General features: G+C 41.0%; 1 protein-coding gene and 1 pseudogene across 1 annotated transcript in view; one reads left to right on the top strand and one right to left on the bottom strand.

Annotated features, from left to right (window-relative positions):
• The window catches only part of SDAD1 (SDA1 domain containing 1), a 30,681-nt gene continuing 13,206 nt past the window's right edge, over positions 1,578-19,052 (bottom strand). The window contains exons 10-22 of the mRNA XM_005681779.3: positions 18,633-18,702; positions 17,292-17,395; positions 15,091-15,148; positions 13,869-13,927; positions 13,190-13,266; positions 11,569-11,666; positions 11,389-11,465; positions 10,562-10,691; positions 8,303-8,397; positions 8,021-8,211; positions 7,828-7,912; positions 6,882-7,043; positions 1,578-2,474 (exon numbers count right to left, since the gene is read on the bottom strand). Of these exons, the coding sequence (XP_005681836.2) occupies positions 2,427-2,474; positions 6,882-7,043; positions 7,828-7,912; positions 8,021-8,211; positions 8,303-8,397; positions 10,562-10,691; positions 11,389-11,465; positions 11,569-11,666; positions 13,190-13,266; positions 13,869-13,927; positions 15,091-15,148; positions 17,292-17,395; positions 18,633-18,702 (1,254 nt within the window). The 3' untranslated portion in view covers positions 1,578-2,426. The remainder of the gene's footprint in view (positions 2,475-6,881; positions 7,044-7,827; positions 7,913-8,020; positions 8,212-8,302; positions 8,398-10,561; positions 10,692-11,388; positions 11,466-11,568; positions 11,667-13,189; positions 13,267-13,868; positions 13,928-15,090; positions 15,149-17,291; positions 17,396-18,632; positions 18,703-19,052) is intronic.
• LOC106502220 lies at positions 9,112-9,718 on the top strand (annotated as a pseudogene).

A 19,052-nucleotide genomic window follows, 5' to 3' on the forward strand; every position in this document is an offset into this window, starting at 1 on the left:
TAGGTATGTAATCTTTGATGAGAAATTTACTGAATGCTTTCTTGGCGGCAAATACCATGCTAAGTGCTTGGTTCTCAAAATTCTCAAAACAATCAATGAGGTAGGTGGTATTTTATTTATGGAGAGAAGACTGACAGATAGGGGTTTTTATCAGGTATTCAAGTATTTGTTGAGCACCTACTTACTTGGCACTGAACTAGCACAGAACAGACTCACTGCCTTCTGTGGAGCCTATTTTTTAGTAGAAGTTGCTAAGATCACATATATGTACCAGTATTCTAGATTTATACTTTATATGAGTTTGGATGGTTGAATGTTCATCTCTGAAATGGCCCCATTCTCACTGTTGACAAAAATTTGGGACTCAAGAGCTGAAGTTCAAGCCCTGGTGACTTCTTCAAGGTAAGAGTCACCTAGAAGGTCACTCTACAGTTGTTGACAGCATCCAACCTTGTGAGGATCTGACCTCCAAACTTAAACAGAAAATATCCTCAATAGAAGACTTATAAAATAATAAAAGGAATTATATGCTGTGAGAGTCCGTTGGACAGCAAGGAGATCAAGCCAATTCTAAAGGAAATCAGTCCTGAATATTCACTGGAAGGACTGATGCTGAAGCTCCAACTTTGGCCACCTGATGCAAAGAACTGACTAACTGGAAAAGACCCTCATGATGGGAAAGACTGAAGGCAAGAGGAGAAGGGGATGACAGAGGATAAGATGGTTGGATGGCATTACCAACTTGATGGACGAGTTTGAGCAAGCTCCAGGAGTTGGTGATGGACAGGGAAGCCTGGCGTGCTACAGTCCATCGGGTTGCAGAGTCGGACACGACTGAACTAAACTGATACTATGGGATTAAAGAAATAAAAGTTAAAGCTATAGCTTTTAAAGCCAGAAATTTAGCTGCCATACAAACTTCAGTTAATAGTAGAACAGAGAGCAGACTACAGAATGGACTCTTGGCCTCTCGGCAGCTCAGAGGGGTGAAAAAGTCTAGGGGAAGGATTAAAGTACCCAGCATCACCACAATTTCAAAGAGCAAAGCTACAGACCCTAGGCCATTTTGAGTTTTATTTACTTCTGGAGCTAGACACATACACAGGGAGACAGTTGAAATATGCAAAGAGTAAAGAGCAGTTTCAGGTCTGAAACATTCAAACATGCACTTCCTGTGAAACACTGAAGCTTCTGGGGGTTGATGGAGGGTTCCTTTTGCCAGGCCACAGCAAAGTAATCATTAATCCCTAGTGGTATGGGGTGTCTTAGGAAAAGTCACAAAGTTTCATTGAAGTAACACTGAAGTTGAACTTGGAAAGTAAACAGAAGATGCTAGAAAAGGAATAAGAGAAGTGGTTTTACAAGCTGCTGAGTGGGCAGAAAATTGCCTTTTACTCTAGGTTGAAGCAATTTTTCCGACTATCACAATATTATCTAAGAAATTTGAGACAAAGGGCACCAAACGATTTCCAAATGCAGAAAGTTGCAAACAGCTGACCATGGCTCTCGTGGCCCTTGGAATCTACTCAGGTATGCCTGGGGGAGGGAGATAAGACACACCACGCGGCACACAGAGTACCTATTTGACATTAGAAACCTTTTATTGAGACAAGGCCAGCAGAGGGCTGGACATATTACAGGATCAAGGAAGACCGAGGAAAGTAATCTGATTTCTTTTTCCTCTGTGGAAGAGTGGGCAGCCCAAATAATGAACAGAAGCCACTCTGAGATTACTATTTATACTTAAGGCAATTTAAAAAATGAGATCTTAGCCAAAATGCCTTTACCTGGCATATAAAATAATTACATCTTTTGGATGGATGGACTAAAAAGGCTAAATTGTCTACTCAAAATCTGTACAGCAGGAACCTGTTTTCAGCAGGTAAGCCTATTTACAAGTAAGATCCTCTTACTCTTGTAACACTGTCCTGTTTTAAGAAAATATTTAATACCCATCCTCTGCAGAGTTAGTCCGTAAGGCCTCTATGACTCTACAGAAGTATAAAACTGTCTCTACTATAGAACTATTTATACAGCAGTGTAAATACATATAAACACACTTGCCCCTCGCCCCATCCTACAAACAGGTTATAAATATCTTGAATGAGAAGTTATGGCTCATTCATTCTCATATCTTCAGTGACAATTAATAGGCACTCTCTCTCACTCTATACATGTGTATATAATTATTTTCTTGCATGAACACTAAATGAAAATTATTTTATACCACAACTGTTTACATTTCAAACATTCCCACCATTACCCATCTCTAAAATAAGAACACCAAAAGCTACCAAGTTTACTGTGGTTTTCACAACATAGTGCTTCTGGACTTTTTAATGTAAACAAATATTCTTAATTTGCAAGTTTTCAGAGTAATGATACAAATTTAGCATTCTCCTTGGAATGGAAGACTTGCTTGGAAGTTACTTCATTCTTTTTCTCTTTTTCAAGAGTGCATCTCGTAGCGCCAGCTGGAAGATAAGGAAACAATGAGGTAAACATGATCTAGAGAAGACGACCACTGGACCAGTGTTCAAAGTGAATCTGTAAATATCCTCAGAAAGTTTCACAGTTCCCAAAAGAAAATGAATGGAATATTAAGTAAAAGATTATGAAGAATAAACCTAAATTTAAAAAGATAACCAAGGCCACTGTGTACCTTTTAAGTTTGTTATGAATATTATTCCATTAATTCCCCAAGCACCCATCACCTTTTGAGTCCTAGAAACTTTAAAGCATTTTGGCGGGGTGGAAGTTGCCTGGCTCTATATCTACATATTCAAACTTTTTGAATTTTATAATTTTAAGTTATTGATTTCTTGCCTTTAACTCAGGTCTGGGTCTTAGTATGTCTGTGTAGACAGGCAGAGTAACTGGACACTTATGGTAGAAAAAAATTAACAAGTTTCTTTCAACCTAAGTTGCATGGCTAAGAAGGTAATTCTGAGTTAGCCATATATGTATTATTTTCATATCTGTAAACTCAGTTTAATTATAGTATCCGTTCATATTGTTATACATTGATTCAGTTCAGTTCAGTTCAGTTGCTCAGTCGTATCTGACACTTTGAGACCCCATGAATTGCAGCACACCAGGTCTCCCTGTCCATCACCAACTCCCAGAGTTCATCCCAACTCATGTGCATCGAGTCGGTGATGCCATCTAGCCATCTCATCCTCTGTGGTCCCCTTCTCCTCCTGCCCCCAATCCCTCCCAGCATCAGAGTCTTTTCCAATGAGTCAACTCTTCGCACGAGGTGGCCAAAGTATTGGAGTTTCAGCCTCAGCATCAGTTCTTCCAATGAACACCCAGGACTGGTCTTCTTTAGGATGGACTGGTTGGATCTCCTTGCAGTCCAAGGGACTCTCAAGAGTCTTCTCCAACACCACAGTTCAAAAGCATCAATTCTTCGGCACTCAGCTTTCTTCACGGTCCAACTCTCACATTCATACATGACTACTGGAAGAACCATAGCCTTGACTAGACGGACCTTGGTTGGCCAAGTAATATCTCTGCTTTTGAATATGCTATCTAGGTTGGTCATAAGTTTCCTTCCAAGGAGTAAGCATCTTTTAATTTCATGACTGCAATCACCATCTGCAGTTAATAAGTTCAAAACTGGAAAGCTGAGAAATAGTCATCCATATGGTTAAGAACGATATATTAGCTAATAATATATCACCAATGCAATGGACACGAACTTGGGCAAACTTCAGGAGATGGTGAGGGACAGAGAGGCCTGGTGTACTGCAGTCCATGGAGTCGTAAAGAATTGGACACGACTGGGCGACCAAACGACAATCAGCTAATAATGTTGTAACTCAGTACGGATTTAATTCCACTCATTAAACTTTGTAACAAAGCACAGGCCACTCTCACACATATATCAGGCTCCTTCCTTGTTCACACCATCTGAACACCCTGCAAGGTCCTCTTCTCTTTCTCTTCTCATGTGCTTTACCCTCCTTCTCTAGTTTTACCTCTTTTTGGAGATGCTCTATAAATATACCATCCAACTTTGTAACAAAGCACAGGCCACTCTCACACATATATCAGGCTCCTTCCTTGTTCACACCATCTGAACACCCTGCAAGGTCCTCTTCTCTTTCTCTTCTCATGTGCTTTACCCTCCTTCTCTAGTTTTACCTCTTTTTGGAGATGCTCTATAAATATACCATCCAATACAGTAGCCACTAGCTATACATGGCTGTTGGGCAATGAAACATGGCTAGTCCAAATATTCCCTGGTAGCTCAGTTGGTAAAGAATCCGCCTTCGGATTCTTTGTGCAGGAGACCCTGGTTCGATTCCTGGGTCGGGAAGAGCCCCTGAAGAAGGGATAGGCTACCCCCTCCAGTGGCTACCACCACTTCATGGGCTTCCCTGGTGGTTCAGACAGTAAAGAATCCGCCTGCAATGCGGAAGACTTGGATTTGATCCCTAGATTGGGAAGATCCCCTGGAGGAGGGCATGGCAATCCACTCTAGAATTCTTGCCTGGAGAATCCCCAAGGACAGAGGAGCCTGGCAGGCTACAGTCCATGGGGTCACAAAGAGGCAGACACGACTGAGCGACTGCACACAGCACAGAGCACAAGCGTAAAACATACTGGGTTTCAATTAGCTCAGAAATAAGAATGTAAAATATCTCACTTAATAATTTTCACTTAATAATTGATTACTCTGCTGGCCTAGAGGGAAGGACAGAATAGAGAAAATTAGGAACCCAGAGTCAAGCTTCATCATGAAGAGACCCTGAAGAAAATATAGGACAAGGAAACAAACACAGAAGTTCTGGTCATGGCAAGAAAACCGGAGGAGGAAAAAGCATTCTTGAAGCCATGTGTGCACATGTCCAGTGAACTCTTAACTTCCTCTTAAAAAATTCTTTAAGACAAATATTTGATACTTCAGAGGTGCTGATGGGGACAAAGCGGGGCTGCTCTATCATGCCAAAGAAAATCTGCTAAAAATAGAGGAAGTGGGGAAGGGAACACTCCTAGCTAAGTGTAACAAGATTATAAATACCTCAAAATAAGGCAAGGCCTGCCAACTGCCAACTATTTTCCTCAACTGTAAAATCGTACAAAAGGCAGGGAAGGATAAACTAATGGATTTAATCAATTCAACCATGAATTTAAATTGAATTGGGAAAATTCAATTTAAAATCTTTTACAATTAATTAATTAGTTTTTGGCTACACTGGGTCTTCTCCAGTTGCTATGAGCAGGGAGCACTTCCTAGTTGTGATGCACGGGCTTCTCACTGCAGTGGCCTCTCTTGTGGAGCACATTTTACACCACATGGGCTCAGTAGTTGTGGCACACGGGCTTAGTTGCTCCTCAGCAAGTGTGATCTTCCTGGACCAGGGGTTGAACCCCTGTCCCCAGCACTGGCAGGTGGATTTTTAACCACTGGACCACCAGGGAAGTCCAAGACTATTTAAATCTTTAATGGCTTCTTTCACTTCAGCTTTCAACAACTTCTATTCAGCATATTGTCATTTCATTACTTACACAATGCTGCTAAACAGTTGCGGAGACGGCAATGGCAACCCACTGCAGTACTCTTGCCTGGAAAATCCCATGGACGGAGGAGCCTGGTGGGCTGCAGTCCATGGGATTGCAAAGAGTCAGACATGACTTAGTGACTTCACTTTCACTTTTCACTTTCATGCATTGGAGAAGGAAATGGCAACCGACTCCAGTGTTCTTGCCTGGAGAATCCCAGGGATGGAGGAGCCTGGTGGGCCGCTGTCTATGGGGTCACACAGAGTTGGACACGACTGAAGCAAGTTAGCAGCAGCAGCAGCAGCTAAACAGTTGAGAACTAGCAAGTTTAAATAGATAGGGAGGCCTTAAGGGGGTATCTTAATTTAGTTCATTCTGACTTGGTTCCCGCACAGATGGAGCCCTGCCCTGGAGAGCTGGCTCTCACGTTTCCATCTCTGCCTTCTATTCTATGTTAATAGAATAGAGGTTCATAACTGGCTGACAATTTAGGAACGCTGGTTCAGAATGTGGCACTGACATTTACTTTACCTGATTTACTTGATTTACCTGATTTCCCAGAGATTCTTCTGGGTACATTCCCAGTAGACAAGGATATAAAAACAAAAATCTGTTTTACTATAATAACAGGACTACTCGCCCAAGACAGAAAATGGATAAAATAAAATGCCAAAGTCCTATAAGGGCACACAGAGGAAGGACCATGCCAGGGACAGACTGTTTAGTCTGTACTGCTCTCCTGAAGCTGCTTCTGAGACACTGTTGTTGCTTAGTCACTCAGTCTTGTTCCACTCTCGACCCTGTGGACTGTAGTCTGCCAGGCTTCTCTGTTCATGGAATTTCCCAGGCAAGGATACTGGAGTGCATTGTCATTTCCTTCTGCTGGGGATCTTCTTGACCCAGAGATTGAACATGCATCTCCTGTGTTGGCAGGCAGGTTCTTTACCACTGAGCCATCTAGGAAGCCCTTTCCGAGATACTACCACACATAATAATGTTTTTTGGAGAAAAGCACCAGGCATATAACAAACACTCAAAAATTATTCTTCAGTTGAGTTTTATATTGTACTTCACACATGCAATACCAAGAGACTCTTAGCATAGGAATGGACCTTAGCAATCATTTAGCCTAAACTCATTTACAGAGGAGAAAAAAAAACAAAAGTCACACAGCTGAATCTCTACCAAGTTAGGTATAGGATTTACATGCTCTGACTGCTCTCCACCTCTCCACGCTCTCTAAGAATATAGCCCATTAATCCTGAGACACACATTACACAAGGTCTTAGAGGGCATGATTCCACTCACACATAGAGAAGTCTCAGAACACCACCACCACTCTGCCTAGTCAAGCTTCAGGTTGAGCTCACCTGCTTTTCTCGGAAGGAACGCTTATTTTTTGACCGGACATTATGACTATACCGCATCATCATGAAGTTCTTCTGCTTTTTCTTCTCTTTATTGGTGGAACTGGAAAATGGATTCATTTTGGTTTTCTTCCTCACAAATTCTTTTCGGTCTGTTTTTCCAGCCTATTAGCACACATGCACAAAAAATACCGTGGCAGGAGTTAACGCATCAACACACACGTCTCCTCTGTGGCAGCTCTACTGGAAGTCAAGGATACGAAGGTGGATGGAACCCAGTCCCTGCTCCTTGGTGACAGTTCAGCCCAGGGGAGACGTGACTGTGATGTACTGTAATGGGGCTGGGGAGCACAGTGGGACAATGGCTTTCAAGAGGTCAGAGGAGCCTCTGAGAAAGGGAGACCTCATGAGCTGTTCATTGCAGGATGAAGGCCTTTCTGGTGAGGAAAGGTGGGAAGGGTAGAGCATTTCAGGAAGTAGCAATAGTTTATGCACAGGTGTGGGGAAGAAACAAGGGTTTTCAAACTTATCTAAAGAGGTGTCAGTTCCAATGGAACAGAGGGTGATGCGGGGACTGTTTGGAATGGTGTCCGAAACAATAAAGGCAGAGAAAATGAAGCTGGGAAGGCAGGCAGGCTCGAACTGTCTCTGGCTTTTCTTTAATGACTATAAACATTCCACTGCTTTTCTCATAGCTTTGATAAATGGACTGTCGACTGTGCACCTCGTTTAACTGGGAAAATGTTATGGTGCCTTTCCGCGCCCCACAGCTGGTCTTAGACGGTGGTTACGTGGCTATCAAGTTGCTAAAACTCATCTAACTTCCCATCTTTGCCTTCTATTCTATGTTAATTATAGCTTTTCTGTGCCTATACAAGTTTTGAGCCGTATTTCACTTCACTGTTATCTGTTGTCTTTAAAGAACCAGGCAATGACATGCCTCACTCACCATTGCAGTTGCTAGTCTTGTCTCCTTGTCAGACTTTGGCTTTTTATGAAGCCGTTCAATGTCCCGAAGAGAAAGTAACTCACCCCTGGGGTAAAGAAAAAAACCATAATATCAAACAAGGAGAGAATTCCTTTTCCTATGACTTTCATAATCACGTGAGCTGACTGAGGGCCTGGTGCCTGTGCCGTCTTACCTGCGCTCCTCATCACTGTCTATTTCAATGTATTTCCTCTTTTGGGCTTTCCCAGGGGCAGCGTCGAGCTCTTTCCTCATTTGGGCCATTCGGATTTTCTGGAAGTCTTCCTGACTTAACACTCGGCTAGTGCTGACGGCCGCTGCTCTGGCCTTCCGCTCCTCCAGGGGCATGCTGTTCAGTTTCTCGGACTTGAGAGAACACAACACAGGCTTAAACGGCCATTAACTCTACTGAGAGCATAGCCCCTCAACACTTGGAACAAGAACTTTTAGGACTTACGATCTCTTTCTGTTCTTCGTCCGAAGAATGGTGCACGTCAACCCATTCACCGTCGGAATCTGCCTCATCACTGAGACTGGCACTCTCCCAGCCATCTGCGTGAAAAAGAGCGTGTCAGCACCCCTGACTTCTGCTCAGCGCTCATGGTACACTGAGGCAAATCAAGCAAAAGAAAACTTATATAATGAACCTCAAGCAGGGGCTCACTAAGAGTTGGGTAGAAGTATTGTTAAATAAGTCACATCAATTTAACTAAGTCAAGGAATGGAGAATAAGCACTGATTAAGCATCCACCACGAGCCAAGATTTGACATCTTTCTCTGACCAACGTGACTCAACAAAAGAGGAGTAGATTCTCAAGTTACATAACCTGCCCCAGGCCAAAAAACTGCTAGAAATGCAGGCTACGCTGAAATTAGGAAAATCACATATGACTCCAGAGCCTGTGTTCTTTCCACCAAACCAGTCATATCCGTCAAAACTGTACCTGTATATTTACAGTGACTGCATATGAGTTATTTAACTTTTCTAAGCACATTTAAGTGTTTGAGAAATTAGCTAGAAACAAATCATTCAGGGAACCAAGGCAGAGAATTCTGGTTGTGCAAGAACCTTGTAGACATCTCATTAAAAAGGCATCAGAGTTCCTAATGGAGCTACCGCAGAGTTTTCAGAGTCAAGGACACCTGCAGTTATCTCAGTGGACACCCACATTCTGATCCCAGCTCTTACGCATGGCACTCACAAGAAGGCCCCAACTCTATCTCCAGTCTCACAGCTTTCTGTGCATCGCCTTGTATCCTATATTCTAAAAGTTTCCTGCTTCCTTTTCCGGTAAGCGGCCTGAGGTGACTTCTAAAAATGGTGCGCTATTCACTTCACCCAGAAAACCCCACAAAATCATGCAAATCAAGAGGTTCAAATCTTCGTGTACACTTTAAGAACACTTGTGAAACCGCCCAGGCCATAAAGGGTATGCATATCCGAAAAGCCACCAAGTATCTGAAGGACGTCACGTTAAAGAAGCAGTGTGCGCCGTTCCGCCGCTACAACGGTGGAGTTGACAGGTGTGCACAGGCCAAACAGTGGGGCTGGACTCAGGGTCGATGGCCCAAAAAGAGTGCTGAATTTTTACTACACATGCTCAAAAATGCAGAGAGTAATGCTGAACTTAAGGGCTTAGATGTAGATTCTCTGGTCATTGAGCACATCCAAGTGAACAAAGCCCCCAAGATGCGACGCAGGACTTACAGAGCACACGATCGGATCAACCCCTAGATGAGCTCTCCCTGCCACATTGAGATGATCCTTACTGAAAAAGAACAGATTGTTCCTAAACCAGAAGAGGAGGTTGCACAGAAGAAAAAGATATCCCAGAAGAAACTGAAGAAACAAAAACTTATGGCCCGGGAATAAATGCCACAAAAAATAAATGCAAATAAAAGTAAAAAAAAATTAAAATAAAAAATAAAAGTTTCCTAAATCCTTTGCCTGGAAAGTCTCCACTATTCTACAAGTGCTCACTCAGCAAACAAAGTATGACTCATGGCTCACCATTTCCTTGAAGATTTTATTGAACCTCTGAGGCGTACCTGACCTCTCTCCTACCCTTATACCTGACTCTAATCATAAATCCTGTTAATGCTTTATTAGCTGTTTATGAAAAATTCTCAAGGACAGGAACCATGTCATTCATCTTTGCTTTGACAGTGGCTGGCTCACAGCTAATGTTTATGAAAGTTTTGCTGAAATAATGAACAAACAGGAAGAAGATAGGACTCTAGTGAAAATGAAGTCACTCAGTCGTGTCCGACTCTTTGCGACCCCATGGACTGAGTAACCAGTGCAATAAATGCTAGCTTTGGAAATCAGAACAGGGTTCTTCAAGCATTCCTCAACGAGTTCAACAAGGATTCTCCTTCAATGGGAGGATTGCTAGAGACTGTAATCCTTACCATTTTTTCTAGGCAATAACAACAACAAAAACCCATTATCTTTCCAAGTATCAAACAGCATGCCCTTGATAAAGGGCAACCAATCTGAAGGACACAAAAAGGCATTTCCTACACTAGAATGTCAGTTCCCTCAGAGTAGGAACCATGCCCATCAACGCCCATCAATACCTGCAATGCCCACAGCAGCGGTCATTACTCAGTTAACATCAGCTGAATGAATGTCCAAACAGTATAAAGATTTCAAGGTCAATATAGATATAGCAGGAGTGATTCTGTCCTGAACAATGGTACAATAAAAACAAACCTTCATCGCCTTTAGCATTTTCTTCTTTGTTTTCAACTTCCAGAATTTCTGCTCCTGGAATGTAATCTTTAGCATCCAGTTCTCCATATTCTTGCACTCTTGCTTCTATGGAGGCTTCTGTAGGTTTACCCTAAAGGAAAGGAACTAGTTTTTTGCTTGACAGCAAAACATTATTCATGAAAAGGATTCTCTAGGATTATGAACTCACAAGAATCACAAAAAATGGAAGCAAATGAGTGACAAAAACAGTTCACCAATGTCTTGGGTCAAAGTAAATTCCCGCTCAAAACTTTGCCCACTGTTTTCTTGCTTTCTTCTGAACTAACCCAGGAAACTTTGATTCTTAAGTCTTGAGATCTCTGCTCTTGTTACATACATACATCTCATTTCCTCCCACCTCAATAGAGGTAGTATCTGGTTAAGGAATAGCCTGTTCAATGCTGTCATCAGCTACAGATCTGAAAAGGTCTATAAGACTCATTCAGTATCAAAGAGCATATACCAACTATAAAATAGTTAAGGAATACTATTCAACTTTATTCTGAGTTTAAAGAATAAAACTACGTATGTCACCAACACTCTGAATAGAAGCATCAGAAATGTGCTCAGTTGTGCCCGCCTCTTTGCAACCCCATCTAGTACAACCCTGATGGCCTGACTGTAGCCCCTGCCGGCTCTCTCTGTCCATGGTATTTCCCAGGCAAGAATACCGAAGTGGGCTGCCATTTCCTACTCCAAGCACCAGAAATACTCAAACTCAAATTGGAGGAAGTGACTCTCACTTTCTGAGACCAAATCCTTGATCAATATATGTATGCTTCACCTACCCGAAATTTTTTTTGTAACATCTGAGGATTCAGTGTTCGGAAAAGCTGAATCAAAGTTCTAGCAGACATCATCACATCTGGAAAAGAACAGCTTTAACTAGAAACTTCAGAGCAAAGAGTCTATTGAGACAAAAATGAGATACTCTATACTCCATCTACTGAGAATAACACAGCACTTACTCTTATCTTTGTGTGTTTTATACTGAGCCAGGTCTTGCAGAAGCTCCTCAGTCATGGCTAAAGGACATCGAGCTGTTATCTCTTTTATAGCATTGATTCTAAAAAAGGAAAAAATTAAATTAAAAAAAAAAAAAACAGCAGTTTCATGTGGTTCAACCTAAGAATATTTTCTAAAAAGACTAAATCACAAGGAATATTACATCGGTTTTATAGGGCTGAGGTCCCTGGTGGGATGTGGGAGCGGGCAGCCTCAGAAGGGTTTGTTTCCACACAGTTTACTGCTATTTCCTGTATTAGAAGAATAAACAACATTGTCACCTCTAAAATACAGGCATGCCTTGGACATAGTGCAGATCTGGTTCCAGGACAATGCAATAAAGCAAGTCACACATGTTTTTTGGTTTCCCAGTGTATATAAAAGCTATGTTTCAACTATAATGTAGTTTATTAAATGTGCAACAGCATTATGTCTAAGAAAAGAATGTTTTAAGCCTTCCCTGGTGGTTCAGATGGTAAAGCATCTGCCTACAGTGCAGGAGACCCGGGTTTGATCCCTGGGTCAGGAAGATCCTCTGGAGAAGGAAATGGCCACCCACTCCAGTATTCTTGCCTGGAAAATCTCATGGACGGAGGAGCGTGGTAGGCTATAGTTCATGGGGTCACAAAGAGTTGGACACAACTGAGCTATTTCAGTTTCACTTGTACCCTTAATTAAAACATACTTTACTGCTAAAAATGCTAACCTTCATCTGAGCCTTCAGTGAGGCATAATCCTTATGCTGGTGGATTACCAAAACGTTACACAGAGACACAGAGTGAGCAAATGCTATTGGAAAGATGTCACCATTAGACTTGCCCCACGCAAAGTTACCAGACCTTCAATGTGTAAAGCAAAGGGCAATAAAGGGAGGTGGGCTTGTATATGTTGGCAGCATTTATTCGCCAACTCTAGGGGAAACTGTATTAGGTCAAGTAAAAGTCTTTTCTTTCTTTTTAAATTGGAGGATAACTGCTTTACAATGTTTTGTTGGTTTCTACAGTACATCAACACTAATCAGTCATAATTACATATACATCCCCTCCCCTCCCCCTATTCCACCCAAAAAGTTAGTCTTTAGGGCTGTTATCTCCCAGAATGTTTTCCAAGTGAGATAAAAAGCAGCTGTTCAGCATACTGCTTAGTTATCAGGACAGACTGGACATCCTAAACCAGTGCTCACATTCACTAAGTGTTTTCAAATTAATCAAAAAGGTCACTGAACTGCTTTGGGATTAAAGAATCATTTAATAATGAATCATTTGTTCCAGGGAAGACAGGAATTCAGGGCAGCAGACAGGGAAAAAATATTTAGACTGCACACAAGCATTCATTTGAAATAGTAAAAAGCTAGTTAAAAAACAAAATGTTGATTAGAAGGACAGAAATCTTTTCTCTGGCTCAAAATTCTAACCAATAAATTTAAAAATTACCAAGAGAAGAAGAAAAACACTGAGAAGGCGGAAGTATATTTTAAGCTTCTCTCAGAGGACACATTTCAGCTGAAATTTCACGTCTTGGTAACGGAAAGCAAAGCCAGTAGGTGAAAACCACTGCCACTGCCTCCAGCCACGTTCTACATACCCTACAGTCATGACTTCTCCAGAGTTCTTGTCAGTAACAAAGTTGTTGGCCACAGTCATGAGCAATGACTGGATGATCTGAATGGGATGGAAAGAAAGGGTATGAGTACTGGTAACATGTCTCCACCTACTCAAATGCTTTGGCGATGAAGGGATGATACACTATTACAGCGGAAAAACAGCCCTCCACCTTCGGTCTGGGAGGTGGAAGGAGCAAGACTGAGGAAGACAGAAAAGTAACTCTACTTTGGGTGTCGCTGTCTTCTTGGCTATTCTGAGATTAAATCTGGCTCTCCTTTAATCTAAGTTTTCAACGTTGCTTTGACCCAGGTTTATCCAACACTCTTTTAATCAAAGAAAGGAACTACCAGCTTTGAAAAATAATCACTATATAAATTCACTGATATTCTTGCCTTCTCCAGGATAAAATGTGGCCACTCATCAAAACAAGAGTTCTCAACCACTGGTTCAAAACAAACTTCATTTTCTATAGTAAAATGTTTTTATTTCTAAAAGTAAACTTCTCTGTATAAGTGTCCTTAAGAGCTAGTGTCTCTTCTACTCAGTTTAAGAAGGCGGGGAGGACAGTAATCTCTGTGGGAAAAGCCACCATGATATACTCAGTGGCACTGCTATGTACTCACTAGATCCTGACAGAAGTAAAGTTTAAGAGTTCTCACCTCTGGGGGTACTAAGTGATGAGACGCTTGTGCAGCAAACAGAAGGATCTTCGTTACTTCTAACAGTGTAAGAGATCAGAAAGGCCACAGTCAGTCAGTTTACAGCCCCGTTTCAGGACCACAGCAAACATGGCGAGCACACACACCGGCCTTAGTGCTCCTGCTGAGTACTCCGCCTGGAACACCCAACTCTCGGACGTCTGCGTGGCTCACTGCCTTGCTTCCTGCTCAGCTGCTGCCTCATCAAAATGTCTCTCCTGACCACATAATCTATTCCCTTTACCTGCTTCCTTTTTTCTCAAAATACTTATCTTCACCTGGACATATTATGTACAACACTCTGTGGATCTTCCTCTAGAATGTAAGCTCTATGAAGGTAAGAGCAACACTTTATGTTCACTGATGTCTAATGCAGTGCTCACTAGGAATCATTAAATAAATGAAAAAATATAAACATACACATATACACACACTCCCCCTTTAAAGAAGCAGTATATATAAAGAATCTGCCTGCAATGCAGGGGACCCAGGTTTGATTCCTGGGTCAGGAAAATCCCCTGAAGAAGGAAATGGCAATCCACTCCAGTATTCTTGCCTTGAGAATCCCATGGACAGATGGCTACAGTCTATGGGGTCGCAAGAGTCAGACACGACTTAGCGACTAAACCATCCACATATAAAGAACGAGGTCTTTGGCAAACGAAGGGAGGGATCTCGGTCTTTCTTCTTTCTCTACCTCATAGGACTGAAGTGAGGATGAAACAAGATGACTACATGGGAATCACTTAGCACAGCATCTGGCTCATGCTGAATGTTCAATAAATGTTCACGTCTTTCCTACTTTGGTTCAAGTTGAAAGGCAAAGACAACCATTACTTTCTTTTTGCTTTTATTTATTTTTTTCCCCAAACTTTAAACTTTTTATTTTGTATTGAGGCATAGCCTATTAACAATGTTGATGTTTTTAATAAGAATACAAATAAGGGCAATGAAAGCAGTAAGGCAAACTCTGGTATCTATTACCAAGTTACAGTAAATAATCAAAAGTCTTTTTAAGAATTTTCCATATGAGTATGGTATTACAAACAGACTTGCTTTGAGAAACCAAATATTTTAGAACTTCCCCCCGCCCCCCAAATAACTGTAATTCCAGAACCAAAGACTCTGAATGGTTATTCTAACCCCAAGGCCACCAAAGGAACACAGCAAGTGGAAGTCTTACCTCTTTGGTGAGGCTGTAGAAACCTTTGCACAAAGGGGTAGAAGTTGAAGAGAAAAAGCTGTGGAGAAAAGAATGCACAAACTTAACATATAAACTCTGCTGAGCTGCAGAGTTTCAGTGCTCCATGATGTAATTATATCACCAAGCTTAACTAACTGGGAGTCATTTTTTTTCCCCCCTCAACAAGTATGAGTGATCCAGGATGATTCAATGCACTGTATTAATCAAGGAAAGGAAGGCTATGTTCCTATCCTCATTATGTCAAGGCAGAATGTGTACACAGAATAAACCAAGGGAGGAAAGGTAGTCAAAATGCAACATTCTACTTTTAAATTGGTGTGGCTACAGAAGCAATTTTTTAGTCTTCAAAAGTAATAGTAATTCAAACCTGAATAGCACCTAGTGTAATCTGATCACCAAAAAACCCACAGTCTAGTTTTGTTATTATATATCAATCGAACCACACTGGAGAAATGACTCTGAGCTCCACCTAGATGTGGGCTCCAAAATCATTGCAGATGGTGATTGCAGCCATGAAATTAAAAGACGCTTACTCCTTGGAAGGAAAGTTATGATCAACCTAGACAGCATATTGAAAAGCAGAGACATTACTTTGCCAACAAAGGTCCATCTAGTCCAGGCTATGATTTTTCCAGTAGTCATGTATGCATGTGAGAGTTGGACTATAAAGAAAGCTGAGCACTGTAGAATTGATGCTTTTGAACTGTGGTGTTGGAGAAGACTCTTGAGAGTCCCTTGGACAGCAAAGAGATCCAACCAGTCCATCCTAAAGGAGATCAGTCCTGAATATTCATTGGAAGGACTCATGTTGAAGCTGAAACTCATCTGAAAAGACCCTGATGCTGGGAAAGACTGAAGGCAGGAGAAGGGGATGACAGAGGATGAGATGGTTGGATGGCATCACCGACTCAATGGAGATGAGCTTGAGTGAACTCTGGGAGTTGGTGATGGACAGGGAGGCCTGGCATGCTGCAGTCCATGGGGTTGCAAAGAGATGGACACAACTGAGTGACTGAATTGAACTGAACTACCTAGATGAAAGTGATGAAGATCCAGTTATTAAAGCAACTGTAATCTTTAACTTCAAGAAGAAAAACTTTGGAGATGGCCTAATCTTTTTCAAAGCTCATCATGTGAGAATAAATTTTTTTCTATTTTAGTCACAGAGTAAAAATAGGACCAGAAAACTAAATGGCAAGACTTGTGTTTGATATAGAGATGGATGTTTAATTGCAGTCAGTTGTGAAGCTCCAGTTTTCATTTCTATCAAATCAGACTTCAATTACAAATCACTTTTGCTTTTCTGTTGAGCTCAAATTCAGGTGTGACTTGAAATTACTGCACAAATGTAACAAGAATTGACTGGATGATCCTGCTTTAGAACTGCAGGCCATGGAGAAAAACCAATTTATCCTTAAAATGTTAAATTTTTCTTTTGGAAATGGAATAAGTATATTCAATCATGTCTACTTTCATTTTTATCTTGGTATTTGTCTATACTGCATGATATTCAATAAAGAAGCCTGTTTTACTTTTTGATTTTTGAAGAAAGCAACATATTCAATGACAATCAGATCAGAACTAGTCACAAGAGCAAAATGACAGGGACAACCTTACAGTCATTTCTTCATGGCCTGAATTTTTGGGAATTCCTCCTTTTCTATAAAGGCAGATAGTCTGAGTATGTTTGAAGTTTCCATATGTATACACAATAAACGTACATTATACCACCAAAGAGTTCTTGCAATCTAATTTAATATTAAATGAATAATCAGAGAATTCAGCTTTGTTAAGTGAGTAAGCCGGAAGTCAAGAAAGCTATGAAGGGGTAAATGGTGAAACACAGTAACAATTGATAAAAATATGTGGGCTATGTTGGCTCAGAAAAAAGTATAAGTGAAACAAAGGTAAATAAAAGGAAGTTAAAAAAAAAAAAGAACAAAACAGTCTGTCTATAAACTGAATACATGTACAATTCAACGTTCATACTTACTGATAAGGAAAAGTGACAAACACAGCTGTTTTCTAGTGAAAGATTTTATCCTTCTGTAAACTATATGGGTTGAAATGGTATGCGAGGATAAAATCAAGCCACCGCTCTACCTTAGTCAAAGGTGTCTTTTTACCAAGAATAATTCTACTTCTAATATTCATCAAGAGAAACACAATGCAATTCAAACCTCGTGAATTCCCACCAATCTGGAGATGAGGTTCATGAGCATCATCTTCACTTCAAACCTCTCCTTGGAGCTCTCTAGCTGCTTCAGTAGCTTTTCTGCAAAATCTGGAAAGAAGAAAACAATCGGATGTATACTGTGGGCCCATGGTCTGCACAATATTATCCAACAAGTGTAGAGAAAAGCGGTGGTTTGATTGTTGACTCTAGGGTGACTGTGCCTGAAATCACTGCAGAACCAGGATGAACTGACAGGACAGGAAGAAAGACTTACACACAAGCAAATATACCTTTGATGGTGCCCAAAGTTAAGTCTTAAGGATTCCCAAGATTTTCAGCATCAACATCGAGTGACTGTTTGACAAACACTCTAAGACCGTGCTCCTTAAAGTGTGGTCTGCAGACCACCTGCAGCTGTCCACCGTGTAGCTTATTACAACTACTGAAATGCAGGACCCAGCCTCAGACCTACTGAAAATCAGAATCTGTACTTTAGTAGGATCCCACAGTGGTCTGTATATGCTTTAAAAGTTTGAGGAACACTGACCGAGAGGAAGCGGCAGTAAACTGGAGTACAGAAAGCATTTAAAAGCCCCACTGCCAGGGAAGGGATAGATTTGGAGTTTGGGATTGAGATGTAAAACACACTGCTATGTTTAAAATAGATAACCAACAAGGATCTACTCTAAAACAAACAAAACAACAACCCCATTGCCCAATCATACCCCATATCAACTAATCAGTCTCTGGGAATAACAGGACCTAAGTACCAGTATAAGTGAAGTCGCTCAGTCGTGTCCGACTCTGCGACCCGTGGACTGTAGCCCACCAAGCTCCTCTGTCCATGGGATTCTCCAGGCAAGAATACTGGAGTGGGTGCCATTTCCTTCTCCAAGTACCAGTATAGTTTCATAAAATTCCCCAACTGATTCCATGTGCAATCTAGTTTGAGAACTAGTGTTCTAGAACAGGTTTCCCAAATTTTAGGTTTCCATCCGCTGGTTTTAAAACAGAACAAAACAAAAACAAAAACAAACAAAAATAAAACGGGAATAACAAGAGATTGTTAATTTTCATTTGGTCAGGTACAATGTCCTACTATTATCGCATTATGAATGACATGAATTGTGAAGAGGGCTGTTCCACCACATTTTTCTTATTTTGCTGTGGGCTGGGAATCACTGCTTTAGAACATAATTCTCTAGGCCACAACCAACAGGCAACAATTTAGCATTTATTGTCTGTTAAGTGCCAGGGATTTTATATTCTCTGATAACCTGGAAGTTATGAAGCTAAATAGGCAGATAAAGCCAACAAGGAACTTGGGAGGTCATAATTCTAGTACCTTGGGGATCATGAATCAAGTGAATAGCTGAAAAGTTAAACACCTCTGGTTTTTTCTTCTTTTTATGTTTCTGAAAGAAAGGGAGAGGAAAATATTTACATTCTGAATTACAGTGAAGAGGCCCTAGGCTGTTACCAAGTCTATCACACTATTTAAAAAGAAAAAAAAATCTTTGTTCCAAAAACCTTTCTTTCAACTGAAAGAACTAAAGGTGCTTTAAGGCTTCTAAGAGTCAGCTTGGGAATGTTCCAGCTATAAGCACCTGTGAGATTATAGGGATTTGAAAATATAAACATTAAAAAACAAACTAGGGGCAAATTAATGACTTCGAATAATCACTACAAAATGTAAGATTTACTTCATTTGTGTTCTCTTCTGAGAAGACATGATCAAAACAAATAAAAATGAATTTAATCAAAT

This window comes from Capra hircus, chromosome 6 (assembly GCF_001704415.2).
Source record: "Capra hircus breed San Clemente chromosome 6, ASM170441v1, whole genome shotgun sequence".
NCBI lineage: Eukaryota > Metazoa > Chordata > Mammalia > Artiodactyla > Bovidae > Capra > Capra hircus.